Raw genomic sequence first — 24,496 nt, forward strand, 5'->3', positions numbered from 1 at the left:
AAGTATTATTTGCCATGCCTTCTAACAAGTCTCCTGGTCCGGATGGGTACCCCTGTGAATTCTTCAAGTCCGCTTGGTCTGTGGTAGCTCAAGACTTCCTGGTTGCTGTACAGTCTGTTTTTAAATATGGTTTTCTGCCTAAAGGGGTTAATTCTACTATCCTGGCTCTAGTACCAAAGAAAACAGACTCTTTGGAAATGAAGGATTATAGACCTATTGCATGCTGCAATGTTCTATATAAGGTGGTTTCAAAAATTCTTGCTAATAGGCTCAAGCTTCTTCTTCCTCGGTTGATCACAGAAAACCAGTCTGCGTTTATTAGTGGAAGGCTTTTGATGGAAAACGTCTTGTTAGCTTCAGAGCTCGTCAAGGACTATCATAAGGAGACAATATCTTCTCGCTGTGTGATGAAAATTGATGTCTCGAAGGCTTTCGACTCTGTTCAGTGGTCATTTGTGATTCAAAGTCTAGAGGCGATTGGAGTCCCTCTATGCTTCATACACTGGGTAAAATTGTGTATCACAACTCCATCATTTTCTGTTCAAGTTAATGGTGAACTAGGAGGGTATTTCCATAGTTCAAGAGGTCTGAGGCAAGGTTGTTCTCTCTCCCCTTATCTATTTGTGTTGTGCATGAACGTGCTTTCTCATAATATAGATAAGGCGGTGAGGGAGAAGAAGTTTAAATATCATCCCCGGTGTCAAGCTCTATCTCTTACACATCTCTGTTTTGCCGACGATTTGATGATCTTTGTTGAAGGTTCTAAGGAGTCAATTGAGGGAGCTTTATCTGTATTTGAAGAGTTCACAAAGTGGTCGGGGTTGAGCATCAGCATCGAGAAGTCTACTCTTTATATGGTCTGGTCCGGTTCTGAAATCAACTGGAGCAAAAGTGGCGTGGAGTGATATATGTAAGCTGCAGAATGAAGGAGGTCTGGGAATAAGAGCTTTAAAGGAAGTTAATATGGTCTATGGGTTAAAAATTATCTGGAGATTGTTGACGGGGGAATCTCTTTGGGGAAGATGGATTAAGACTTATCTTTTGAAGAATAAGAACTTTTGGGCAGTTAGCGGGAAGACACAGCTGGGATCTTGGATGTGGAAAAAAATCTTGAAGTTGAGAGAATCTGCCAAACCTTTCTTTAAAAAGGAGATAGGTAATGGTCGACATGTTTCTTTTTGGTATGATAACTGGTCAGACCGGGGTGTGATGGTTGATCTATTTGGAGATAGAGGAATAATAGATTTGGGAATTAAGAGAGAAGCTACAATTGAAGAAGTCTGTTTGGGTAATAGAAGAAGAAGAAGGCATCGAACTGAGCTTCTTAATGACATTGAAGTGGAGTTGGCTAGCGTGAAAGAGAAACTAAGAGAGGATGTGGAGGATGTAAATCTTTGGCAATGGAGGTCGGGTTTCAAATCAAGATTCTTAACTCAGGAGACGTGGTTGATGATACGTAAAACTTATGTATGCTGTAACTGGGCTAAAGGAGTTTGGTTTGCTATGGCTACACCAAAGTTCGCGTTTATGTCTTGGCTGGCTATGCTGGACAGACTCTCCACCATGGACAGGGTTGCTATATGGAATCAAGGAGTGGATTCTATTTGTGTCCTCTGTAAAATGGCAATGGAGTCCAGAAATCATTTATTCTTTGAATGTTCCTATTCTTCACAAGTTTGGGAATATCTTACTCTTGGAATTCTGAGAAGCTCATACTCCAATGTCTGGTCCATTATTGTGCCTCTTATATGTGATGGTAGCAGAGAGAGGATGAGGTCTTTCTGCATCAGATATGCTTTGCAATCAGCTATCTATGCAATCTGGCGAGAAAGGAACAGAATAAGACATGGGGAAAAGGCTATGCCTATAGCTATATTGAAGAAGACCATTGATAAGGGTATAAGAAACAAGCTGAGTTTGATTAAGAAGGATAGGAGGAAGGGTATGGAAAGAGTTCTCCAATTTTGGTTTGAGACAAGAATATAGTTTCTGATTTAGAAGATCTATTGTAAAGGGTTTTTCTTTTGAAATAGGATCACACATGATGTAAACAGGCTTTTTGATGAATAAAATTTAACATTCATTCAAAAAAAAAAAAAGAGAAGCAAAACCATGGGCAAGTCCATGGCCAAGTCACTATGGAAATGAAATAAAAATCGTTTATAATCAACAAGTAAATGATAAACGTTTTCATGGAAAATTTAATGATTAATATAAAAAACATTAAACAATCATAATCAAGCAAGTAATAACATGGAAAGTTGAACAATGAATCATCAAAATCGAGAAAGAAGCACAATCAATCAATTAAATGAATCAATTTTCATAGAATGTACAATATCAAACACGGGAAAGAGGAAGTAAATGACAATGACATATTACATATATATCATGGAAAGTGTTAGTTAGAACAATTTGTCACTAAATACCTAAACTAGCTATGAAAACTAGATTCCAAATGATAGATATTTCAATCTAGTGATTATGGTGTAAATGCTTCTACATCCAGGTCTGGGTCTAAATCCCAGACTATGCAATTTCTTGCAGATTGCACAGAAAATCCAGGTTTTAATTCCCGGAGCAAGCGATTTATTCAACAATTATGTGATCACAGAAGAAAGGCTTACAAGAGTTTCTCAACATGGTGCAAATAAATCCGGTCATGCGTGATCTTCATAGGACGGCTCAAATGATGCAGTTAGGCGTAGATCCTCATAAGGCAAGTAGTATTGTCATTTATCGAATCGTCTTTGTAATTTTTCTCATAATTATAATATCTAAATAAATCCTCGACAAAAAAAAAAGATATTTCAATCTAAAATGTTCTCGAATATTAAGGAAAGGTCTATCAATCTCTAATTTGTAAAATGGAAACTTAAAATAACCTGTGGTGGTGGGATTCGTCTAGCGAACATGCTCGATTCTCCACTAATTATTGTTCTTGCAGCCTTAACATAATATGAACAAATTATTGGACCTATTTATTAGAAACTTAACATATCTTTTTATATATTATATCCCTTATATATTAATTGAAGAACATTTGAAAAGATGTAACCTCAATTTTGTATTAATTAAAAGAGACCCCAATGCATAGGTGGCACTCAATTAGGTAGTCAATTACATTCAATTGAAAAATAAGTAGGTCCACATTCGATTTTTATATGTTGTTAGATACATAAGTTGGTCAAACTATATGATATAATGATATGATATGATATTTTCTTTCCTTAAATAAAACCTACGGAATTACCATAAATGACTAATATATATATGACAATTAATGAGTTTAATGATAAAGATTTGATAACAATGTATATCTCCTCCATCATTTTTTGTTTAATTTTATATTATTAAAATAAATTAAACAATCAAATTAGCTATAAAAATAAAATTTAGATTTTTTCGTATATGTTATATTTTGAATTTTTAAAAACGACAATAAATGACTAAAACTATTAAAATTATTATGTTAAAAATTAATGATCAATGGTTTAACATTTTTATTATAAGAAGATACACATGATTTTAAAACCATATGAGTAAAAAATATCATTTAATAATAAAATAAATAAATAAATATATATATATATTAAACACTATATACCATAAGATTACATAAATATTTTAATATTAAAACTTTCAATGAATTTTCAAGAACATTTATAAATTATAAACTTATTAAAGATTTCAGATTGAAAATTTTGTTATCGATGATTTAAATATTTTTTTATAAAACGATATGAGCGATCATAGAACCGTATGATTATAAATTTTTATTTAATAAATAACTATACAAAATATACTATTCTTAGAAAAATAGGTTGGTCCATCTTAACTTATATTACACTTTTTATTAAACTAACTATCGAATTGATAAATAACGTACCAAAAAATGTTTTGCACTTTCCTTAAATAAAAGCTACGAAATTACCTAATATGATTAACGTATATGTGAAAATTAATTATAATGAATAATAAATATTTGATAACAATTTTTGTATCTTAGTTCTTTTTTTAATTTTATATTATTAAAATATATTTAAAAATCACATTAAATATATAATAAAAATATTTATAATTTTTCTTATATGTTATATTTTGAATTTTTCAAAACGTCTATAAATTATTAGAAATTTAAAGATCCCCACTCTGAAAATTTTGTGATCAATATATTATTTTTTTGTCATAATAAGTTACAAATGATCATAAAATTGTATTAATATGAACTTTTATTTAATATTATAAGAAGATACACATTATTTTAAAACCATATGAGTAAAAAATATCATTTAATAATAAAACATATATATTTATATATATATATATATAGATTATACTATATACCATAAGATTACATAAATATTTTAATATTAAAACTTTCAATGAATTATAAATTATAAACTTATTAAAGATTTCACATTGAAAATTTTGTTATCGATGATTTAAATATTCAGTTATAAAATGATATGAATGATCATAGAACTGTATGATTATAAATTCTCATTTAATAAATGACTATATAAGATATACTATTCTTAGAAAAATAGGTTGGTCCATCTTGAGTTACATTATATTTTTTATTAAACTAACTATCGAATTGATAAATAATCTACCAAAATTTTTTTTGCACTTTCCTTAATTAGAAGCTACGAAATTACCTAATATGATTAACGTATATATGAAAATTAATTATTATGAATAATAAATATTTGATAACAATTTTGGTATCTTAGTTCTTTTTTTTTTAATTTTATATTATTGAAAGATATTAAAAATCACATTAAATATATAATAAAAACATTTATATTTTTTCTTATATGTTATATTTGAATTTTTCAAAACGTCTATATATTATTAGAAATTTGAATATTCCCACTCTGAAAATTTTGTGATCAATAGATTATTTTTTTGTTATAATAAGTTACAAATGATCATAAAATATAACGCATATGAATTTTTATTTAATAAATATTCAAACTAAATAATATATATATATATATATATATATAAACACTAATGATTTAAAGCAACAAGATTGGTTGATCAATTTAGTCGTCCAGTTGAAATCTTTCAAAAGTATGTGAAAGACTAAAGTCAAAGTAAATATGGATTTAGAATAGTAGTTATATTTTACTAACCAAATACCGAAAAAAACCGAACCGAGCCGAAACCAACCCGATATCCGAGTTGAACATCCGTAATCCAAATGAAGCCAAACTGTTGTTTCATTCTCCAAAATATAATAAAAATAATAACTTAATCCCGCGCAAGGCGCGGGTCTTATCCTAGTTTGTATTATTAAAACAAGATCTTTCAATATTAATTTCTATCTATTCACCAATTAATAGTCAAAAGGATATTAACAATATTTAAGAATCATCTCTCACATATATATATTTTCAATAACAACAACTACGTCATGTAACCTGCATTGTTTCAAAATACCAATAAACAAAACATCAATATTATTAAAATAGAAAAACTTTTTATCTATTTGTAAATAGTCTAGGTGAACAGTACAAAACATATAAAACTAATTAATCTCACACTATAAAAAATCATGGATTCTTCTAGCAAACATCCTCGATTCTTCTCTAGTTATTGTTCTTGCAGCCAGAATCCAGAACAAAAATTAGAGGAGAATCCATAATATTTGCTAGAAGAATCTAACATGTTTGATAGTGTGAGATTAATTAGTTGTATATGCTTTGTACTGTTCATCTTATAAAATATAGAAGAATATTCTATAAGTTAGTAGGTATTATTTTTAACTTTCCTTAATATTAGTTTAAATAGTTTTATGAATTTTATTTAAAGATCTCACTTAAATAAGTTTGCTACATGAATATTCTCTAACTTCATATGCATTTTTCAAATTTATTCAGTTCTCATATGTTGATATCACTTTTATATGTCAAAATGGCATAATATAATGTACTTATATTATGTGATTCAATATTTTGAAACAATATAGGCTACATAACGTGGCTGTTGTTAATGAAAAAATAATATATAAATATATGAGAGAGATGATACGTAAATGTTGTTAACTAGGTGAGTTTGCCGTATTCATGTACGGTTATAAATATTTCTAAAGTAAATATACTATAATAATTGATTGATATTTACTTTTAATTTTAAATTAATTTATAATTTGTATGCATCATTTATATTTATAATATTATATTATTTTAATAATACATATTATTGGTAATTTGGATTAGATGCATACAAATTATTGGTAATACATATATGTTAATAAAGCCACTTTATTGGTAATACATATATGTTATTGGTAATACATATTATTGGTAATACATTATATTACTTTAATAATACATATTATTGGTAATAGATATATGTTATATATATATACCTAATCGGTTTTGTTGACTTCACAATAGATTTAGTTATCATTTGGATAATTTGGATTACATCTCTGAATTCAACTATAATATTTCTTATTCTAAATATACTAAAATTTTGATTAGTTTTTTTTTTTTTCATTTAGGTGGTTGTTGTCTTAGATATGTAAATATATTTTATGAAGATTATTTATAACGAAATATTGTGATTAGAATAAAATAAAAAAATAAACTAAATTGTCTGATTCTAAATTACATAAATTAATATAATGATAATATTCTGAAATCTCATGCATATATATAAATTTAAGAAAAGAACTAAATTGTAACGGTTGGTTAATATTTTATTTTCATTTTAATATATTTTGAGTTGTCCCATGATTTATTTTATATTCTTATCGTAGCTAAATCTATGATTTTAGATATAAACTAGATTAGTCGAGTCACTCATGTTGTGAGTATATTGAGTTACATATATTCTTTCAAATTCAAAATGAAGTATAATTCTATTTATTATAATTAATTCAAATAAAATCAATTTTATTTATCGTTTAAATGTGCATGTATTTTCATAATATTTATCAAATTATATGTTGATGTTTTTAAGAAAATATTATAAAATAAAGAGATTCTCAATAGGAAGATACATACATAAGTAGGTGATACATTTTTGGAAGCTCATGACAGATATTAATATTTACAATAATTAAAATATTTTATAAATTCTAAATAACTTTATGCCTTTGATTTATTGAATGGAAACTGAAATTTATTTTAAAGTTTTAGAAAATGAGAATTCAGATTTGTTTTGGTATTTTGATTATGATTATATTAAGTTCCACAAACATAAAAAACATAAAATTTAAAAGAAAAATTAATATTAAGAAAACAAATAACTTGGGAAATTGTCACAAATAACACATTCATAGTATCACTTTTCATGTTTACACTAACCATTTTTACAATCACTTTTAATGAAGAGTAAAAGATAATTATACCCTTAGGGTTAACTAATCTAGACTTAGGGTTTAGAGTTGAGGGGTGGGGTAGGGTTTTTAGAATGTGAAATTTAGGATTCTAATAAATATATAAATAAATACTTAAAAAATATATATATAATTTTTTAAAAAATTGTTCATAATAATTTTTGTTTTTCAAAAAGAAATTTGAAAAAAATAAAAAAAAATCGAAAAAAAAAATTTCAAAAAAAAACATTTATAAGAAAATTCGAATTTGAAAAAGTATAATTCGAAAACATAATTTATTTTTTGATTTTTTTGATTTTTTTTTGATTTTTTTTTTAATTTTTTATTTTTTTTGTCTAAATAATGATTTATTATATATATAAATAACAAGGGCGTAAGAATCTTTTGCCACTTAAAGAAGAAAATATTTTTGAAATGTTTTTTTAGTAGTGGTAAAAATGAAAAGTGGTACCATAAAAGTGGTAAACATGTAATTTCTCCATAAAAAAAACCACCCACATTATAGAAGAAAACAAAACTGTATCATCAATAAAACATGAGTTATATTAAGATTTAGGCCAAATAGACATAAACCGGACTGAAAATCTTAAAAGATAAAATCAATTAAGCAAGATGTAAGTAAATGTTTCATTTAGATCTTTAGATGAGATTTTGAAAGCAAGTTAGACCTACTAAAAAAAAAATGAAAATGTAAATTCTATTATAAAAAAAATATCTCATCAGGGAAGAAAAATGAAAGAAGTTCTGTAATACTTTTTTTAGTTCTCTTTTGGCCACAGGTTGCATACAACATTTATCGACCACTAGGCAATAGCTAGTGAAGTTCCTAATTTTCACTCTTTGTAGTCTGTGTAATGGTAGCTTTAGTTCCGTATTTTTCTTGCTGCAGAAGAAAGAAAAGAGGGAAACTACATGACTAACGTTTTCATGTGTAATTATTGAGAACATTTTCAATACGACATAGTAGCAGAGCTTAGAAGAATACAGATGACGAATGATGCACCAAAAAGAAAATACATATAAGCATGTGTTCCTGGTACGCAATCGCCTTATTATACCAAAAAAAAAAAAAAAATCTGCTAAGACGATGCAGAAAACCAGTTCACTACTACTGCTTGCAAAATGATATGATTATGATCCAGGGCACTGAAAATATGTTTACAAACCGATGCCCTAAGTCTATAAAATGGTGAGTAATATTTTGTTACTAACACACTAATAAATTAGTATAAGAATCTCCTTTGTCCTTTCAGGTAGCAACCTTTCCTTATGGCTTATAACGAAGGACCAGTACCAGTACTACCAAAAGAGCCTCTCAGCTTGAGTTGAGAAGCTTCATGAACGCTGATCTTGATCGTGCGGCTCTGTGATGATCTATAAATGTCTATACACTCCTCCAAATCCGCTTCACACGTCAGAAGAACCCACTCCTTGTCATCGTCCAAGTACTTAAGATCAAAGGTTGCAATATTATTATTATCTATGTTAAAACGCCTAGCAATCTCGTGACGCAACTCTCTGAAGCCCCAGGTCGGGAGCAAAGTAAACCGTACTTTGGCCTCACCGAACGTGGCTTTCACTTTAGAGGCGCCTCCAGCTTTCAAGCTAAGAGGATGCTGACTGAATGTTTTGTGGCTCCGTGTTCTAGAGATAGGCTTTGTTTCCTCCATGGTGTGAAGTTTCACCTCGCTGCGAGCTCTCTTCAAGATTTCTCCAGCATTTTCAGCCATCAGAGTGGTTAAGGTATTGGCAGTATTGTTAGCTTCAGTTGAGCAGCATGTGCTTGAACCAGAGCTGTGGCTACAAGAAGATGATGGTGGTGACTTTGAAGCAATCCCCTGAGCTGAAACACCGTTCTCGGTTTGAGCATTCTTGAAGTAAGTACCAGTACCAGTACCAGATACATTCTGGGAGCTTAACTCTGGGAAACTTGTGTAGAATGAATCAAGTTGGATAGAGCCTTGAACACCTTGAACAGAGTCTATAACAAGTTGGAGTTTCTTTAACGAGTGTCCCACTTTCTTGATTTTTCTGGAAGGCCATCTTGTTATCCCATGTTGTCTACATATTCTTTTCAATGTAGTTGGACAAACTGAAACAACATAAGAATGAAAATCTCATCACTGTCTGAGAAATTTATGAAAAAAAACATAATTAAATAACATGAAGTTTATCTTACCACCAATGTTCTTGGCTGCATCTTTGAGGCTTCCAGCAAAGTACTGTCTAAGAACTTCTAAACCAATTGTCTTTTCTGTTTTTGTTCTTCTCTTTTCACCTTGTCTTCTACTTCCTAACAATGATTGTCCCACACCAAAGGAAGCTGAATCAAAACTACTGTGGCCATGGCCAAGGCCAATCTGATTGTTGTTGTCCCAACCAGATGTCAGCATGAACTCTTCTTTTGGCTCTTCTTTCTGATACTCCCATGAAAGCGACACGCCTTTACCCTTCTCATTAGCCTTTATCATGTGAGAGATCCATGAGGAATCTTCTGGAGAGATCTCTTCCAAAGGAAAAGGTTCCAGAGGCAAAGGTTTCTCTGAGAAAAGTAGTTCCAATCTAACAGGAAACACCACTTCAAGCTCTAGCTCTTTATCAATGACAAGATTCAAGCTCCTGAAATCATTCTGCAGTGTCACAGACAGTGACTTGAGCATGTCTTGTTGCGCTTCGGTGTCAAGACAAAGTTTTGGAAAGAAAAACTCCAACACAAACTCAACAGAGCCGTTGAATTTGTTTTTCAAAGGGACAGCTAAAGCTGCATGCAGACCAGAGATCTTAGCGTGGTGCGCAAGAGAGTAGTTGGTTTTGCTAAAAGTGGTTACTTCAGGGACAAAGAACAGTTTGGTTCGTCTAAATGCTTTTCCCACAATGCCTTCCCCTTGAAGAAGATGGTGCTCAGAGCACGCCACTTGGAAATGATAACTCTGTTGGTCAAGGACAAAGCAAGCTGAATCTACAGTTGAAACACACTCAGAGAAGTTCTCATCAGAGTGTCTGGATCCACCTCTGCCTTCTTGCCTAGCACACGGTGCCCATGTTAAAGCCAGAGGCAGATCATATGATCTGCAGACTGATGCCAAAAAGTTTGATACCTCAGGTAATGCAGCATGGTAGAACTGATTATACACCTGCAGAAACTGAAAACAAAGTGCATTGCTTATGTGTGTGTTAATCAAATTATTTGGTTTAGTTTAAGATGATAACATTTTTAACACACCTCACTCCTTGGAGATTTCAAGTTTTCTGAACTTCTTAGATTAACAGCCTACAAAATAAATAAAAAATACAGCAACCTCTTTAGGGCTTATACAAATACACAAACAAAACTTGTGATCCAAGTCAAGGGGCAGAGAGTAAACCTCTAGAGCTTTACAGATATTCTCAAGCTCTGGCTTGTAATTCATCTTTTGAGTTGTTCTGACAATCTCAACAACACCTAGACAAATCCCACTACCTCTTTCAAACACAGGAAGGGCTAATGATCCTCTAACATCACACTTCTGAGCTTCTTTGATGCGTGGATACTCTTCACTTCTGAAGAACCGCACATCAGGTGTCCACTCAGGTAACTTCCCAAGGAAAACACGGCCAGGGAGACCTACTGACTCCTTGGAATCCTCATCAGCCAGGAAGTTGTATGCCACTGAGGCATCTCTGTATCTTTTAAGACTCAAGTGTTTTGGGTTGAAAGAGTGTGGCTGCTCCAAAGTGGTGAGGAAGTTCTTGCCTTCTTGTTGGATTGGCACCCATATCTGTATAAGGGAGTCTTTGTCCTGAACCGCCTCGTTAAGACCCTTGATAGCTTGTACTAGTCTATCTTTCACTGATGAAGAAGGGCCTTGCCTTGTTCTTGGAGCAATCCACCATCTTTTGCCTCTCTCAGTTTCTTCAAGGAGAAACTTCTCTGCTTGTGTAGAACTCATAGCTGCAGAGTGGTCAGAAGGTACTTGATCCGTAGGTTGATCTGTGAGATCTTCAATCTTGAGAGAACCTGGTGTTATTTGAGGAAACTTTCTCTCTGTCTCATAAAGGAAAGAATTGTTGTTGTCATTCATGTTGGTGGGTGTTGTCTGCTTCAAGCTCTTACCATCTGTTGTCTCAAGCCAACATCCATCAAAGAAGAGTTCGTCCATGAAGTCCATATTTGTAGCCGTCTCAGAGAATGCGCCAAAGCTAGAATTAGGTAAGAAACCGCCATGTCCACCACCACTACCACCTTCCATATAAGAATCCTTTTTTTTAACTCAATCTTGCATCCACCAGAAGCTTAACAAAACTCTTTAATTTTCAAGGACTTGTTCTTCATGAAATGGTGAGAACAAGTGTCTTTGAGTTATGGTTCCTTTCCTTGAAGTCTATATAAACTATCTGCAATCAAAAGTTGCAGAAACATGATCAAAACCACAAAAATAACAAGAGAAGAGCAGAGCATAACTCAGTATTTGTCAATTGTAAGATCAAAGGTGCATTTCAACATGTATATAATAGAGTTTAAGAGAGGCTGTGAGATCATAGAGAGGCTATAAATATATATATATAAGCTACAGAGAGTTGACTTGAAAACATTGTACTCCAATAACACCAATGGACATGGAAACTCCAAGAGGGGAAATTATTGAGACTTTTAAAGTAAATTCAAAGAATATTTCCAGCAGAAAATAAATGCAACACAGAAGAAGATGAAAGGAAAAAAAAGAATGAGAATCATAAATTAAGAATCTGATTCTCTATGACATCAGTTTCCAAAGAACAAAATAGATTACTTACTTTTGTCAAGATAGAATTTTCAGGAAATAAAGAGAATAATTGACTTTGGGTTTCAAACACTCAGAAGAAGTAAATAAGCTGACAGAAAACAAAAGATTTTGCTCTGTTTTCAGTTAGAAAGAGGTTTGTTTGGTCTATTTTTATTGGTACACAAGCACATAACTGATAGAAAGATTCTGAGAAAAAACCAAAAAAAAAAAAGCTGTGAAAAAGTCTTTTGCTCAAGTTGATGATCTATTATCATCACCACTTCTTTCTGGACACAAGTAGGTGATGAAGGGTAATGCTAGTCTATTTTAATCTTACCATGTGGGCGTGCAGAATCTTTCCCCAAGAACAAAGTGGACCCGTTTTATAATAGCCAATAAGATCTATCTACTGTTCTTAGATTTCCACACTTAAATTTAAAAAGAAAAAAAAAACCCACCTGCAGTTAAAAAGAAGAAATAAAGATCTTTTGTTTCTCTGTTTTCTTCTGCAAAAGATGATAATAGAGATAGAGAAGAGGAATGTGTTCAAAAAAAAAAAAAAAAAAAAAAGAGATAGAGAAGAGGAAAGGAAGTTGATGTTGAGGTTTTTAAAGAGCTGAGATGTTTGTTCTCTCTTAATTATGTCGCTGGTGATCTCTTGTTTTAATATATAGTATTAATTAAATATAAATATTTATGATTACGTAAGCAGGTATGTATTTTGTTCTGTTTCGTTGGTTAAACTGTGATTTCTATCAGTGAAAGAGGAAGAAAGATTCTTGCATAAGACAATGTCTGTCATGTTTAACAGGTTACATTAATTATTTGACCTTCAAGATTCTTTGTTTAACTTCTCATTAAAACAATAATCCTTTTGTGACCTCAGCCCTAGTTTTAATTTTTTTTATTTGTTTGTTAATAGTTTGAAGTTTTCTCAAAACTCCACTTTGCTTAAACAATGGTTATAAAAATGCCACTTTGCATAAACAATGGTTAAATCTCTCTGAATGTCATTTATATGAATACACAAAAGATTTATTGAAGGGTGCAGATTAAAATAATTATCCAATAGTGATCATTCTCTTCTTCTATAAGATTGAATTTTGTATTGCTTTCAGTACAAAAAGGTTAAACAAAGTTATTTATATTCATTGAATTTGTAAGCTTTAATACTTTCTGAAAGTTATTTCAATGCTTTCAAGTTTCAAATGGCATCCATGTGAGTTCGATTCATGGAAGATAATGAAATAGTTTTTGAATTATACAATGATTCGTTCACTAGCTGATTTGAATTGTTTTCAATGATAAAAGTTCACGCTGGTTAATTATTTACTAACCTCTTTTTTTGTTTTTTTGTTTTTGGTAAAACCCTCTTTTTTCTTTTCCTTTTTACAATATAATACGTACGTTTCATCTTTCATGATAACTATAAAGTGTAATCATTGAGGAATTACTTGAGTTACTGAAGTTCAATAACCAGGTAGTATTGTTGTTAAGAAATTAAAAAAGTTCTTAGAGAATAATAGTACACATTTTTACATGAAATAAAATGACTATACGAGACGTGCAAAATTTAGAATTAATATACAGATATGGATCCAAGAAAGACAGAACACAATATGAAAATACCAAATTATTACAGTGGAAGTGAAAATTTTTACCGGGTCAGTTAAACCACATAATTGCCTCCTATGTTAGAAGTTAGATCTGTCGTCGTCGAGATGAAAGAGAGATCGTATGTTTCATTGCAAAATAATGAAATGGGTCTTCACTTTTAATCCTTATCATAATTAACGAAGGAGCTAGCTCTAATTAGTGTAATAGTGTGACCAAGAAATATTTGTCCAAAAAAAAAAGTGTGACCAAGAAATCATTAGAAATATTGTGTATTTAGTTAGTAATCAAACACAAAATTCTATATATGAATAAAAATCATTTTTGATCATTTGACAACAAAGTAGCTTCTCTAAAAAGATGCTTTTACTCTCTATGCAACTTGTGATAACAAATCAATCTCTATTCTGAATATGTTTTAACTGTAAATAGTACGTTATGTGTGATTTGATGATTTTTTTGGAGTCATTCGTTTTTCAAAATTTTAGATTTTGATTTCTAATGCGTGTCTAGATTAATTGCAGATCTCTAGTAAATCAAAGTTTCAAAAAAAAAACTCTAATAAATCAACAATGTTGGTATACGCTTTGGGTATTATAATGTACATCTACGTTCTCCCTGCGACTTCAAGATGTACTTTGAGAAGTTCAATATTAGGAAATATATCGACCCAAGTCCAACTATACGGCAAACCCATCATCCAATTCGGTCTTATTTATACACATGTTCTTCTCAATTTATTAATTTGAAAATCACACATTAGAGAATGATGAATGTGTATTATTATAAGATAATCTCCAAAGGGCCAGGCTTTGGGAGTGGAGAAAGATGGGTTAAGTTAAGCCACTTTGTTCCAAAAAGTCAGGATCAAACGGCTCTCAGTGATCTGATGAGCCATGGTCCCTTCCTCATCGTCTGATCCCCGACTCGCCGCATCCAAGACCTGACTTAATAAAAATGGTCATTAACTATAGCCTTTTTTTTTTAACTATAGTCTCTTACTATAATCTCCATCAGTTTCTTTACTTCTAAATATTTAGTCAGATGGAATCCTTGTGTTTATAATAACTTATAAGTTCTCTCGTATATACATACAAATTAATTGACTAATTATAAGAAATATATAGTCGTGCACGAAACCTCTCTCTAATTTTATCTATAAAACAAAATAGCACCAAAATATTACTGGAATTATTTGGCTGAATCCGGCAGGCCCAACACATGTCGCTTTTCTGGAAACACTAGTTTCGCACCTTAATTACATGATTTAAACCTCCTTATTAGTTAAGAGTCTTAGATGAAATACTTTCATATTATAACAAAAAATATCAATATCATATCAACGCCATTAGTTGTATATGTGTAGGTGTGTGATGAGACAAATTAGCTAGCGGAGCTGAATCTTTTAAGGAAAATGCTAATTAGTAGTATATAGTATGCTAATTATCTCATAAGTCATAAGTATTGCTTGTTTTAAAGATAATAACTTAGCATGAATAAATAATATTTTTTGAAGGTAATCCCACGAATAATGGAAGATGACGTCACGCCTTTTAATGACTTTTTAAATGAAGTGATTAAACATTGCTTCTTGTTGCCATCCCTTGTGGCAACACACTGGAAGTTTTTTTTTCAAACTAGAAGTTAAAAGAGAACTGTTCTATAATAACAATTTGATGTTTCTTATTTTTGAAAATGGGTTGGTTAGGTGTAAAGTCTGGACTAAAATATAAGTTAATCCCTCTCAAGAATTCACTTAATATGATTTGATTAGTCTTGTTAATTATGGGTTCAAATTATACTATGTTTTATCTTTAACAAGTCACAATGACGTGCTTCCCACATAATCAAATCTAGTTATATATACAGTACACTAAAAATACATATATATCTAACCATATATATGTTTTAAACTTGTACTGACAGGTTTCTAATATCACCTTGATTACTTTTATTCATTTCGGATCGGGATGTATTAATTAGTAAGTTACAATTTAAAATAAAACAACATCGTATTGCAGAATCAGCAAGCATAAGCAATCGGAGATCGTCAAATTCATTTAAAATATATATTTGTTGGATATCTTCCTGACATTTTCTTATGACTTCACCCCAATAAATGTTTATAAATCATGTTGCAAAGTCAGCAAGCATCAGCATAATGTTTATAAATCAGCCTTCTATATACTTTAATCAGTAAACAAGATTATGTATATTGTGGGATATCTCAAAATAATATCTTTTGAATACTTGAACAAACAAATGTATATTTAAAGTCAAATCGTAGGAAGTTCGAACTTCTGAAGTCACTGCTATACATTCATGCATGTCAAATTATTCAATACTAAATAAATATAATAATCTGATATATTTGCCGAGTTCGTCTGTTTAAACTAACTTTGAGCATGTTGGAAAAAAATGAAACTTAAGTTGAGCATACTTCACCATTTTTCTGATGCAAAGAACGTGTAAGGAGATAAATCGGTCAACTTCATATCTTACGTCAGCCTTCATATCTAACATTTCTAAACATACATAAACAAAGCAACAACATATTTAAAATATTATGATGCAGATTTTATTAATATTTTTTTTTGTCAGCATATTGCAGATTTAGACAAGAAAATGAATACTTGAACAGTTTTAAAATATTTATCTCACTCGCTGTGATTTACGGAAGCCAGAAGAATAAATCAAGAGCTATATATATGGAGTTTTCGTTTCGTTTTCATGATATTGCATTTTACATATATTATTCTAATAGAAAATCTTAGAAGAGGATTCTTTTTGTTGTTTTTGATGCATTCATATATACTAACAGACATCGTTGTAAACGATAACTATTGTTATAAAAAGAGTCAGTAGTTGAATATTCACGAAGGTTGTGTGTCGCACTAGTTTGCAAAAGTTTGAAGGACAACTGATTATATGATTGTTTAATAAAGTCGAGAAGATTAATTGAAAAAAACTGTCTCGGATTAGGGTTCGTGCTTGTTGTAAGTAGTTCCGCGTGCTTACCTATAATGCATCTGAATCTTCAGATTATTAATATATAGTTTTTTAAGATTCAATCTTCATTATATAATGTTAAAGCTAGCTGGTTATCTTGGATAAGATATATATAACACTAAGATTCATTAGCGGAATAAGATCTAAATCTAATCGATATATATATTGTAGGAGGAGATCGTGGTGAGTTTGAGATCAGGTCAAACAACGAAACTTGGCAAGAATCACACCCAAAAAAAATTAATTTGTAAAATTAATTAGTTCCATAAGTTAGGTTTAATTTTATCAAACGGCTCAAAGTGCTTCTGAAAGAACCCAATGTTACTATTGGTTAGCTATACATTTGAGAGCTTCTTTTACAGCTTGGATTTTCCAGTTTTTTACTCCATATAAGTTTTGTGATAAATACAAAAAAGATCCCAGCATATATCGATTTTCAGTGTATTAAAGTATTCTTTTGTTAATTAGGATTTTATTTTGCGTTGTAGTACGTTTTTCTTGTAACTTTTCCTGTATATTGTAGTAATTAGTTTTCTAATTAATACACTGAAAACCGGAATTGAAGTATTGAACATTTCATTATTAAGCATATATATATGAGAATACACAAAACACACCAATATCCTAGCGACATACATTATCCAGATCATCAAATCACAACATTAACAACATTATCCTATATATATACTAGAAGCCAACATCCAACATGTAACTATAATTATATTCTACTAATTAAAGCCCTAACCTAAGATCTAAAGAACACCCTGTTGTGTCCGAAGTAGAAATATCCTGTATTGTTGCAGGAACATTCAGATCGAACGCACCACCGACCATCGTCTCCTCTTCTTTCTCCCAGTGACATCTCATGTGACCTCCTAACGCCTGGCCACTGGAGAATACTCTAAAACATATATTACACTTATGATTCCCCATAAACGTAACGATCTTACCCTGGTGATCTTGATCACTAGGAGTAGTCAGTGGAGTAGTAGTAACCGTCATAGGATCATCGGCCACGTTCGTGATAGCGAAGCATCCTTTAACGTTCTTGTGACTAGCTCTATGTCCTCCTAAAGCCTGATGTGATCCAAACACTTTCTTGCAACCTCCACACTCGAACCGCTCACCACTACTTGATGATGACGGTGTGGAATTAGCCAGCATTAAGAGATAAGAAGCGACTTCATGATCTTCCTCGGTCATAAGGGAGACCCAATTTGGTGATCTCTGGTTCTGGTTTGAAAATGAAGCCGGGGTGGGGCCACGGTGGTTAGGAGGAGGGTTGATGCCACGCCATTGACGCTCAGGGTGACATCTCATGTGACCAAAGAGAGCTTTCCATGACCAAAACGTTTTGCCACATTCGGTACATGGACGTGTGATTTTGGGGGCATTAGGGTCTGGCTTTCTAGGGTATTTTGGTTTTGGTTTTGGTGAAGAACTAGAGGGTAATGCAACCGTTTTGGTGCGTTTCTTTCTAGGGCTCTGATCGTAACTTGGAGATAAAGCAAGTTGGAGATTCGGAGTACGGTAGAAAGGGATGATTGCGTTGGAAGTAGGGTTAAGTGGAGTGTGAAAATTGGGATCAGAATCGGAATTATTGGTGGTCATTGTGATCACATAGAGAAAGTGGTGAAGAAAAGAGAAAAAGGATGAAAGTTGGAGAAAGGGTTGCTTAAGTAGAAGGAGACGGTTACGTGGGGAGGAAGTTATGGAGGGACAGGGAGACAGTTTACTTCAGTTGAGGAACAGAGCGGTTTACTTTGTAGTTTGAAACCACGTTGTCGAGTTTTTTGTTTGTTGGGCCAACTTTATGGGCCTTCTAATCCGAATTCTCCATCGGTATAATTACGAATTAAAACTTGGTTTGATTTGCTGGTTTAGTTCGTTTTTTTTTGTCATCGGTTTAGTTTGGTTTATATTTACATTCTTAGCAATAATTGAACCGGAACTCAGTTATCTCCGGTTGGGTTTGGCTTTTCTCTAGGTTAGTGATTACTGTGATTAGTCTTAACTACTTTGAAAAACAATATTTTCCTAAATATTAATCTAGGATTACTACATAGTTTGCATGGTTAAACACAAAAAGGTTAACATATCTTCTCTTTCTCAAAAAAAAATAGATATGGTTCAAGTAACTAAATAAGAAGCAGCAGATGTCATGTCCACATTCAACACATATATAAATACTTTTCTTAACTATTAATCCCATTGACTTGAACCGGCGTCGTGGACTCAGTGTGTTGACCATTAATAAAGACTTGGCTTTGTCAATGATCATCAACTTATACAATCCGAATATTCAAGACTTGTCAAAAGAAAAGAATGTTCTCTCATCTAAACTCCTCTACCAAAAGACTTTAGTAGGAAAAAAGACTAAGAGAGGAAGTGGTTTATTAATAATCCAAAGAGTAAGAAGGTACGAGGAAACCGCTTATGGTAAAAAAAAAGTAGCTGTGAGCACTCAAAACAGTCTAATTAAAGAACTTTCTTCCCATAATCGGCGCTGTAAGATAAACAAAACACACTTTTATCCAACGAATGTAATTGTCCGACCAGTCTCTCACCAAACATAAATCCAAAAAATCTATTTTTTATTCTTGGGATTCGAATAAAATTTGTTATACTACTATATAGTATTAAACCGAGAGCAGCTTTCCTTTGGTGGAAATAACATTAAATAAATATTGTAGCCTTTCCTCTCCTCTTCTTGTTCCACTTTCTTTTGTCTTTCATATTCATTCCAAGTCAACTTCTCTGTCACCCTTCTCTGATTAGTACTGGTAAGTTGTAACTAGATCCTCTTTTTGGTTTATTTCATTCCTTTGATTCTGATTCCTTTGTAAGTAAAACTCAGATTTCACTTTTTGGTAGCTCATGTGGTTTGTCCTTTTTGACTCTCTCTTCTTTCTAATGGTTGATCTAATGTGAGGGTTTGTGTCTTTCTTCCTTGTGAGTTTTAAAGTTGGTTACTTTACTCTCTATAATAAGCTTCTTTGATTTGGTCTGAACTGTTAGTTGAATAAAGTAACATAAAGTGAAAGTTGATGTACTTTTAAATGCTTGATCTGATTGGTTCTGTGATTTTTCTTCTTTAAAGTTTGTTACTTTCTTGTTTTTTTGCTTCTTGGGTTTGGTCTGTTTCTAGAGGGTTTCTAATATCTATTTGAACAGTTAGTTGGATGAAGAAGAGAGAGTGAAATTTAGTATCTTTTCCACTGTTTATGGGCAATTCATGCCGTGGATCTTTCAAGGACAAACTCTTCCAGACCAATAACAGTAGTAGCAAGCTTGAAGACAACTCAAAACCTCTAACAACGTCACTTCAAACCGCTCTAGTTCCACCAACACTGAAGAGTTCTCTTCCAAGAAAGACAGCAAAAACTCACCTCGTGTGATTCCATCAAAAGAACCAATCATGAGACGCAACATGGACAACCAAGCTTACTACGTTCTCGGTCACAAAACCCTAAACATCCGCGACCTCTACACTCTCAGCCGCAAGCTAGGACAAGGCCAGTTTGGCACAACCTATCTCTGCACAGAACTCGCCACCGGCGTCGACTACGCTTGCAAGTCAATCTCCAAGAGGAAACTCATCTCCAAAGAAGACGTTGAGGACGCCAGAAGGGAGATTCAGATCATGCACCACTTAGCTGGTCACGGCAACATCGTGACGATCAAAGGAGCTTATGAGGACTCTTTGTATGTCCACATTGTGATGGAGCTTTGCGCTGGAGGGGAACTGTTTGATAGGATTATTCAGAGAGGGCATTATAGTGAGAGGAAAGCTGCTGAGCTAACTAAGATCATTGTGGGAGTTGTTGAAGCTTGTCATTCTCTTGGTGTTATGCATAGAGACTTGAAGCCTGAGAATTTCTTGTTGGTTAATAAGGATGATGATTTTTCTCTCAAGGCTATTGACTTTGGTCTTTCTGTCTTTTTCAAACCAGGCAAAAACTGTCTGAAAAGCTTTAGTTGTTCTAAAAATCGGTCTAGGCAGCTACTAAGTGGTAATTAGAGTCTAAACGAAACGATTTTTCTTGAATGATTTTGTTAAAAAAAAATTGGCCTAAACGTTCAAAAGAACAGTTTAGAAGTCCGCCTAATCAATAATCTCCTATAAAACGTCTAATTATCGCCTATGGATTTCTTGAATGTTGTTTTTTTATTAAAAAAATTTGATCTAGGTGATCAAAATATCAGTTTAGAAACCCGTCTAATCAAATAATCTCCTATAAAACGCCTATGGATTTCTTGATTGATTTTTTTAAGAAAAACTATCAGTCTAGGTGATCAAAAGATTGGTTTAGACGTCTGCCTAATCAATAATCTCCTTTTTTTATCAATCAATAGTCTCCTATAAAATGTATAACCACCGCCTACATTTCTTGAATGATTTTTTTTTTCAAAAAGAAAACCGGTGTAGATGCCCGCCTAATCAATAATCTCCTATAAAACGACCTAATTACTGCCTACGGAATTTCTTGAATATTGATTTGGTTGGTTTTGATGTTCTTGTGAGTTTCAGGCAGATATTTACTGATGTTGTTGGGAGTCCATATTATGTTGCTCCTGAGGTTTTACTCAAACGCTATGGCCTAAAGCTGATGTGTGGACTGCTGGTGTTATACTGTATATATTGCTAAGCGGAGTTCCACCGTTTTGGGCAGGTACTTGTGTTTACCATGTAAGGTAACCTTCTAGAAAGTCTTGAGTCACCTGAAAATGTGTTTTGTTTTTGTCTTATTTTTGTTGTGGAAACAGAAACTCAGAAAGGGATATTTGATGTTGTGTTGAAGGGATACATTGACTTTGATTCAGACCCTTGGCATGTGATATCAGACAGTGCTAAAGACTTGATCCGCATAATGTTATCCTCTAAGCCTGCAGAGTGCTTAACAGCTCATGAAGTCTTGCATATGTCTCCACATTAAAGTAATGGTTACATTTTAGCAACAAGCACTAGGTTTACATCTACTTGTTTGCAGGTCATCCTTGGATCTGTGAGAACGGTGTTGCACCAGATAGACCACTTGATCCAGATGTGTTGTCTAGGCTCAAGTAGTTTTCTGCGATGAATAAACTAAAGAAGATGGCTCTGAAGGTGATAGCAGAGAGTCTCTGAGGAAGAGATTGCTGGTTTAAGAGAAATGTTTCAAGCAATGGATACTGAAAACAGCGGTGCAATCACATTTGATGAACTCAAAGCTGGTCTGAGGAAATATGGATCTACTTTGAAAGACACAAAGATCCATGATCTCATGGAAGCGGTACACATCTAATCTTATTTGGTTAAATGAATCTTTGTCTGTGTTTAATGCTGAGCTTTTGTGTTGACAGGCTGATGTGGACAACAGTGGGACGATTGATTACAGTGAGTTCATTGCAGCGACCATCCATCTCAACAAACTAGAGAGGGAAGAACATCTTGTAGCTGCGTTTCAGTACTTTGACAAAGACGGAAGTGGCTACATAACGATAGACGAGCTGCAACAAGCGTGTGTTGAACATAGTATGACTGATGTTTTCCTTGAAGACATCATCAAAGAAGTTGATCAGAACAATGTAAGCTTATTATATTATCATGTCTGAAGGTGTATTGGGATGATGAGAAAGTTTCTGAGTATATTTTGTTTTGTATCTTATAGGATGGACAGATTGATTATGGTGAGTTTGTGGAGATGATGCAAAAGGGAAACACTGGTGTTGGAAGAAGGACGATGAGGAATAGTCTGAACATTAGCATGAGAGACGCTTAACACTTGTTCATGGGATCAACAATCTCAATGCTCACCACATAGAAGTAGCCTTGGGGTTTTTTTATTTACCTTCTTTGTGGTTGTTTGTATGTTTGTTTGTTATGAGTTAGTGAGCTTTGTTTATCTTCTTCCTTTGTTCAATGTTTTTTACAAAAACAAAAAATTGTCATCAATGTTGTGTGTTTTCTAAACATTTTTTTTTACTTTTGAAAAGCTCTTCTTGTTTCTAGAGGAGCATGACCTTTCATATACATCACAGACTACACAACCTGAATTAAATAAAATATATATAATAAGGTATGTAAATACCAATGGCGTTTGATGAGCTAGCAAATCTCAATCATGTAATCAAAGTTGCCTTTTCTAAGTATGTGTCCTTTTAAAAATCTCAAATAAAACCCAAAACTCAAGGCTGTTCACAACAAATCATACATTAGCAACGGTCTGTAATTTGGAACATTATTTACCAAAACCATTTTATATGTTATACGAACATATTCACATGCTTTGTAACGCCGCAACCTTTAACATAATTTGTTTGATCAATTTAATGTTTGGTGTCATTCCTTTTGACAATTTCCAATCAACACATTCTTTACCTAAACCGTTCATTGTTACTCAAGTCAAATTTTAGCAAACATCGTATAACCATAATCGATAAATAGTTTAAAACAGAAAACAATAAATAATAATACGCCACCGACGATATTGCATTTACCGACAAATGTTATGTCGGCTACAGGCCACACACACATGACAAATCTCAGTTATACATACTTATACCACACACACATGAAAAATATAACATTAATACAAGTTTAATTCACAAAAAATGGCGATGTATAAATAACTGAAACAGAATAACATGTTTCTACATAATTTCATGGTTACAAAATACAACTGCACAAGAAGTAAAGAAATCAAAATAAATCATTATTAACTATAGCAACAAAATACAAACATCGAACTTTCCAAAAACACATCCCCTTATGGTTGACTATAATCCAATTGATTGATACGAAGATCATATATATTTGCATGAGAGAGGAAGAAGAGTCTCCATGAAATTGTGGATCTGAGATGGGAGCTTGAAGAAGACGTGTATTACACTACTTCCTCAATTATGTGATGAGCCGATTGATCTAGCTTCTTGGAAAGGATCCATGAACGACTCCATTCTCACCAGCTTCTTGCTTGTTCTCCTAAAGCAGAAACTGATTGGAATCCATCTGATGTTTCCTTTGTTTTGTTTGAGAGATTGAGTGAGAGTGAAGAAAGGCTACGTCGGATGATACCTTCAGGCTTATGGTGGCGGAGGAAGTAGGACGCTGAGAAATGAGGAGAGAAACTTGTTTGCGAATCTGGAGAGTTTCCATCATCGAGCTCATTGCTTTCTTTTTTGAGAGAGAGAGATTTAAAAGATGAAGAAATGAATGTTTCGGAGTAATAGAGAGAAAGTAGTGATCATAGCTCTAAACACAGACTGTGTTTTTATTACATTTTTTCTCTCTCTGTCTGTGTGAGGTCCATTAACTTTTATGTCCAACCAATTACAACTACACAATGTTTGAATTAGGGCTGGGCAAATAAACCGAACCCGAAAACCCGAACCGAATCCGATCCGATAAAAATGAATCCAAACTGATTCGAACCCGAAGTAAATACCGAATGGGCCTTGTTTTGTGGTATTTCGGGTTATGGGTATTATCCGAACCGAACCCGAATCTAAATGGATATCCGATAGAACCCGAAACATTCAAAACCTCGAAAAGATCTAGTACCAAACATGATCTAAATTCCTAATATGTATCCAAAATACACTAAGAAATATTGAACATCTAAAATACTTATCTATTACATGAAGGTTGATTGTTAAAGATGGCCGTTGAATCTTGAAGTATTTTGATTTTGTTTTTGTTTTCGTTAAACAATGTTTCTCATTTCATGAGAACTTGGTTTTCGTTTTATGCTTTTATTTATTTGGTTTTCTTTTTATCAGTAAATATGTTTACTTT

The 24,496-nt window shown here is 32.6% G+C and overlaps 3 protein-coding genes and 2 pseudogenes across 5 annotated transcripts; 2 read left to right on the top strand and 3 right to left on the bottom strand.

The window, feature by feature from the left end:
• The first annotated feature begins 1,209 nt into the window (after window positions 1-1,209).
• On the top strand, window positions 1,210-2,050 carry LOC103862662. The gene is made up of 2 exons (XM_009140346.2): window positions 1,210-1,942; window positions 2,034-2,050. The coding sequence occupies exons 1-2, from the start codon at window positions 1,210-1,212 to the stop codon at window positions 2,048-2,050; spliced, it is 750 nt and encodes a 249-aa protein (XP_009138594.2).
• A 6,299-nt stretch (window positions 2,051-8,349) lies between these two features.
• Window positions 8,350-12,451, bottom strand: LOC103862400 (protein NLP2). 3 transcript variants are annotated; one of them, XM_033286795.1, is made up of 5 exons: window positions 12,434-12,451; window positions 10,720-11,728; window positions 10,578-10,625; window positions 9,534-10,497; window positions 8,350-9,446 (listed from the first exon to the last, which is right to left on the bottom strand). In XM_033286795.1, exons 2-5 carry the CDS (start codon window positions 11,581-11,583, stop codon window positions 8,629-8,631), a joined length of 2,694 nt encoding a protein of 897 aa, XP_033142686.1. In that variant the 5' UTR covers window positions 11,584-11,728; window positions 12,434-12,451; the 3' UTR covers window positions 8,350-8,628. The 3 variants fall into 3 exon arrangements, with proteins under 3 accessions (XP_033142686.1, XP_009138352.1, XP_009138353.1); XM_009140104.3 differs by lacking the exon at window positions 12,434-12,451 and adding an exon at window positions 12,128-12,405; XM_009140105.3 differs by lacking the exon at window positions 12,434-12,451 and adding an exon at window positions 11,917-12,019.
• An 840-nt stretch (window positions 12,452-13,291) lies between these two features.
• On the bottom strand, window positions 13,292-19,509 carry LOC103862401 (zinc finger protein ZAT3-like). The gene has a single exon (XM_033286797.1). It carries the CDS (start codon window positions 18,328-18,330, stop codon window positions 17,452-17,454), a length of 879 nt encoding a protein of 292 aa, XP_033142688.1. The 5' UTR covers window positions 18,331-19,509; the 3' UTR covers window positions 13,292-17,451.
• Window positions 19,510-19,532: 23 nt separating this feature from the next.
• On the top strand, window positions 19,533-22,732 carry LOC103862402 (annotated as a pseudogene).
• A 576-nt stretch (window positions 22,733-23,308) lies between these two features.
• On the bottom strand, window positions 23,309-24,376 carry LOC103862403 (annotated as a pseudogene).
• Window positions 24,377-24,496: the final 120 nt, after the last annotated feature.

Source organism: Brassica rapa, chromosome A03 (genome assembly GCF_000309985.2).
Source record: "Brassica rapa cultivar Chiifu-401-42 chromosome A03, CAAS_Brap_v3.01, whole genome shotgun sequence".
Classification (NCBI taxonomy): domain Eukaryota; kingdom Viridiplantae; phylum Streptophyta; class Magnoliopsida; order Brassicales; family Brassicaceae; genus Brassica; species Brassica rapa.

What these genes read in the sequence shown, in the direction of transcription:
- LOC103862401 (XM_033286797.1), bottom strand. Translation starts at nt 18,330, where the DNA reads ATGACCACCAATAATTCCGATTCTGATCCCAATTTTCACACTCCACTT.
- LOC103862662 (XM_009140346.2), top strand. Translation starts at nt 1,210, where the DNA reads ATGGTTGATCTATTTGGAGATAGAGGAATAATAGATTTGGGAATTAAG.
- LOC103862400 (XM_033286795.1), bottom strand. Translation starts at nt 11,583, where the DNA reads ATGGAAGGTGGTAGTGGTGGTGGACATGGCGGTTTCTTACCTAATTCT. An exon ending in TGAAATCTCCAAGGAGTGAG is followed by an intron (nt 10,498 to 10,577) that starts GTGTGTTAAAAA and finishes CTTTGTTTTCAG; the next exon opens with TTTCTGCAGGTGTATAATCA. An exon ending in TGCAGCCAAGAACATTGGTG is followed by an intron (nt 9,447 to 9,533) that starts GTAAGATAAACT and finishes ATGTTGTTTCAG; the next exon opens with TTTGTCCAACTACATTGAAA.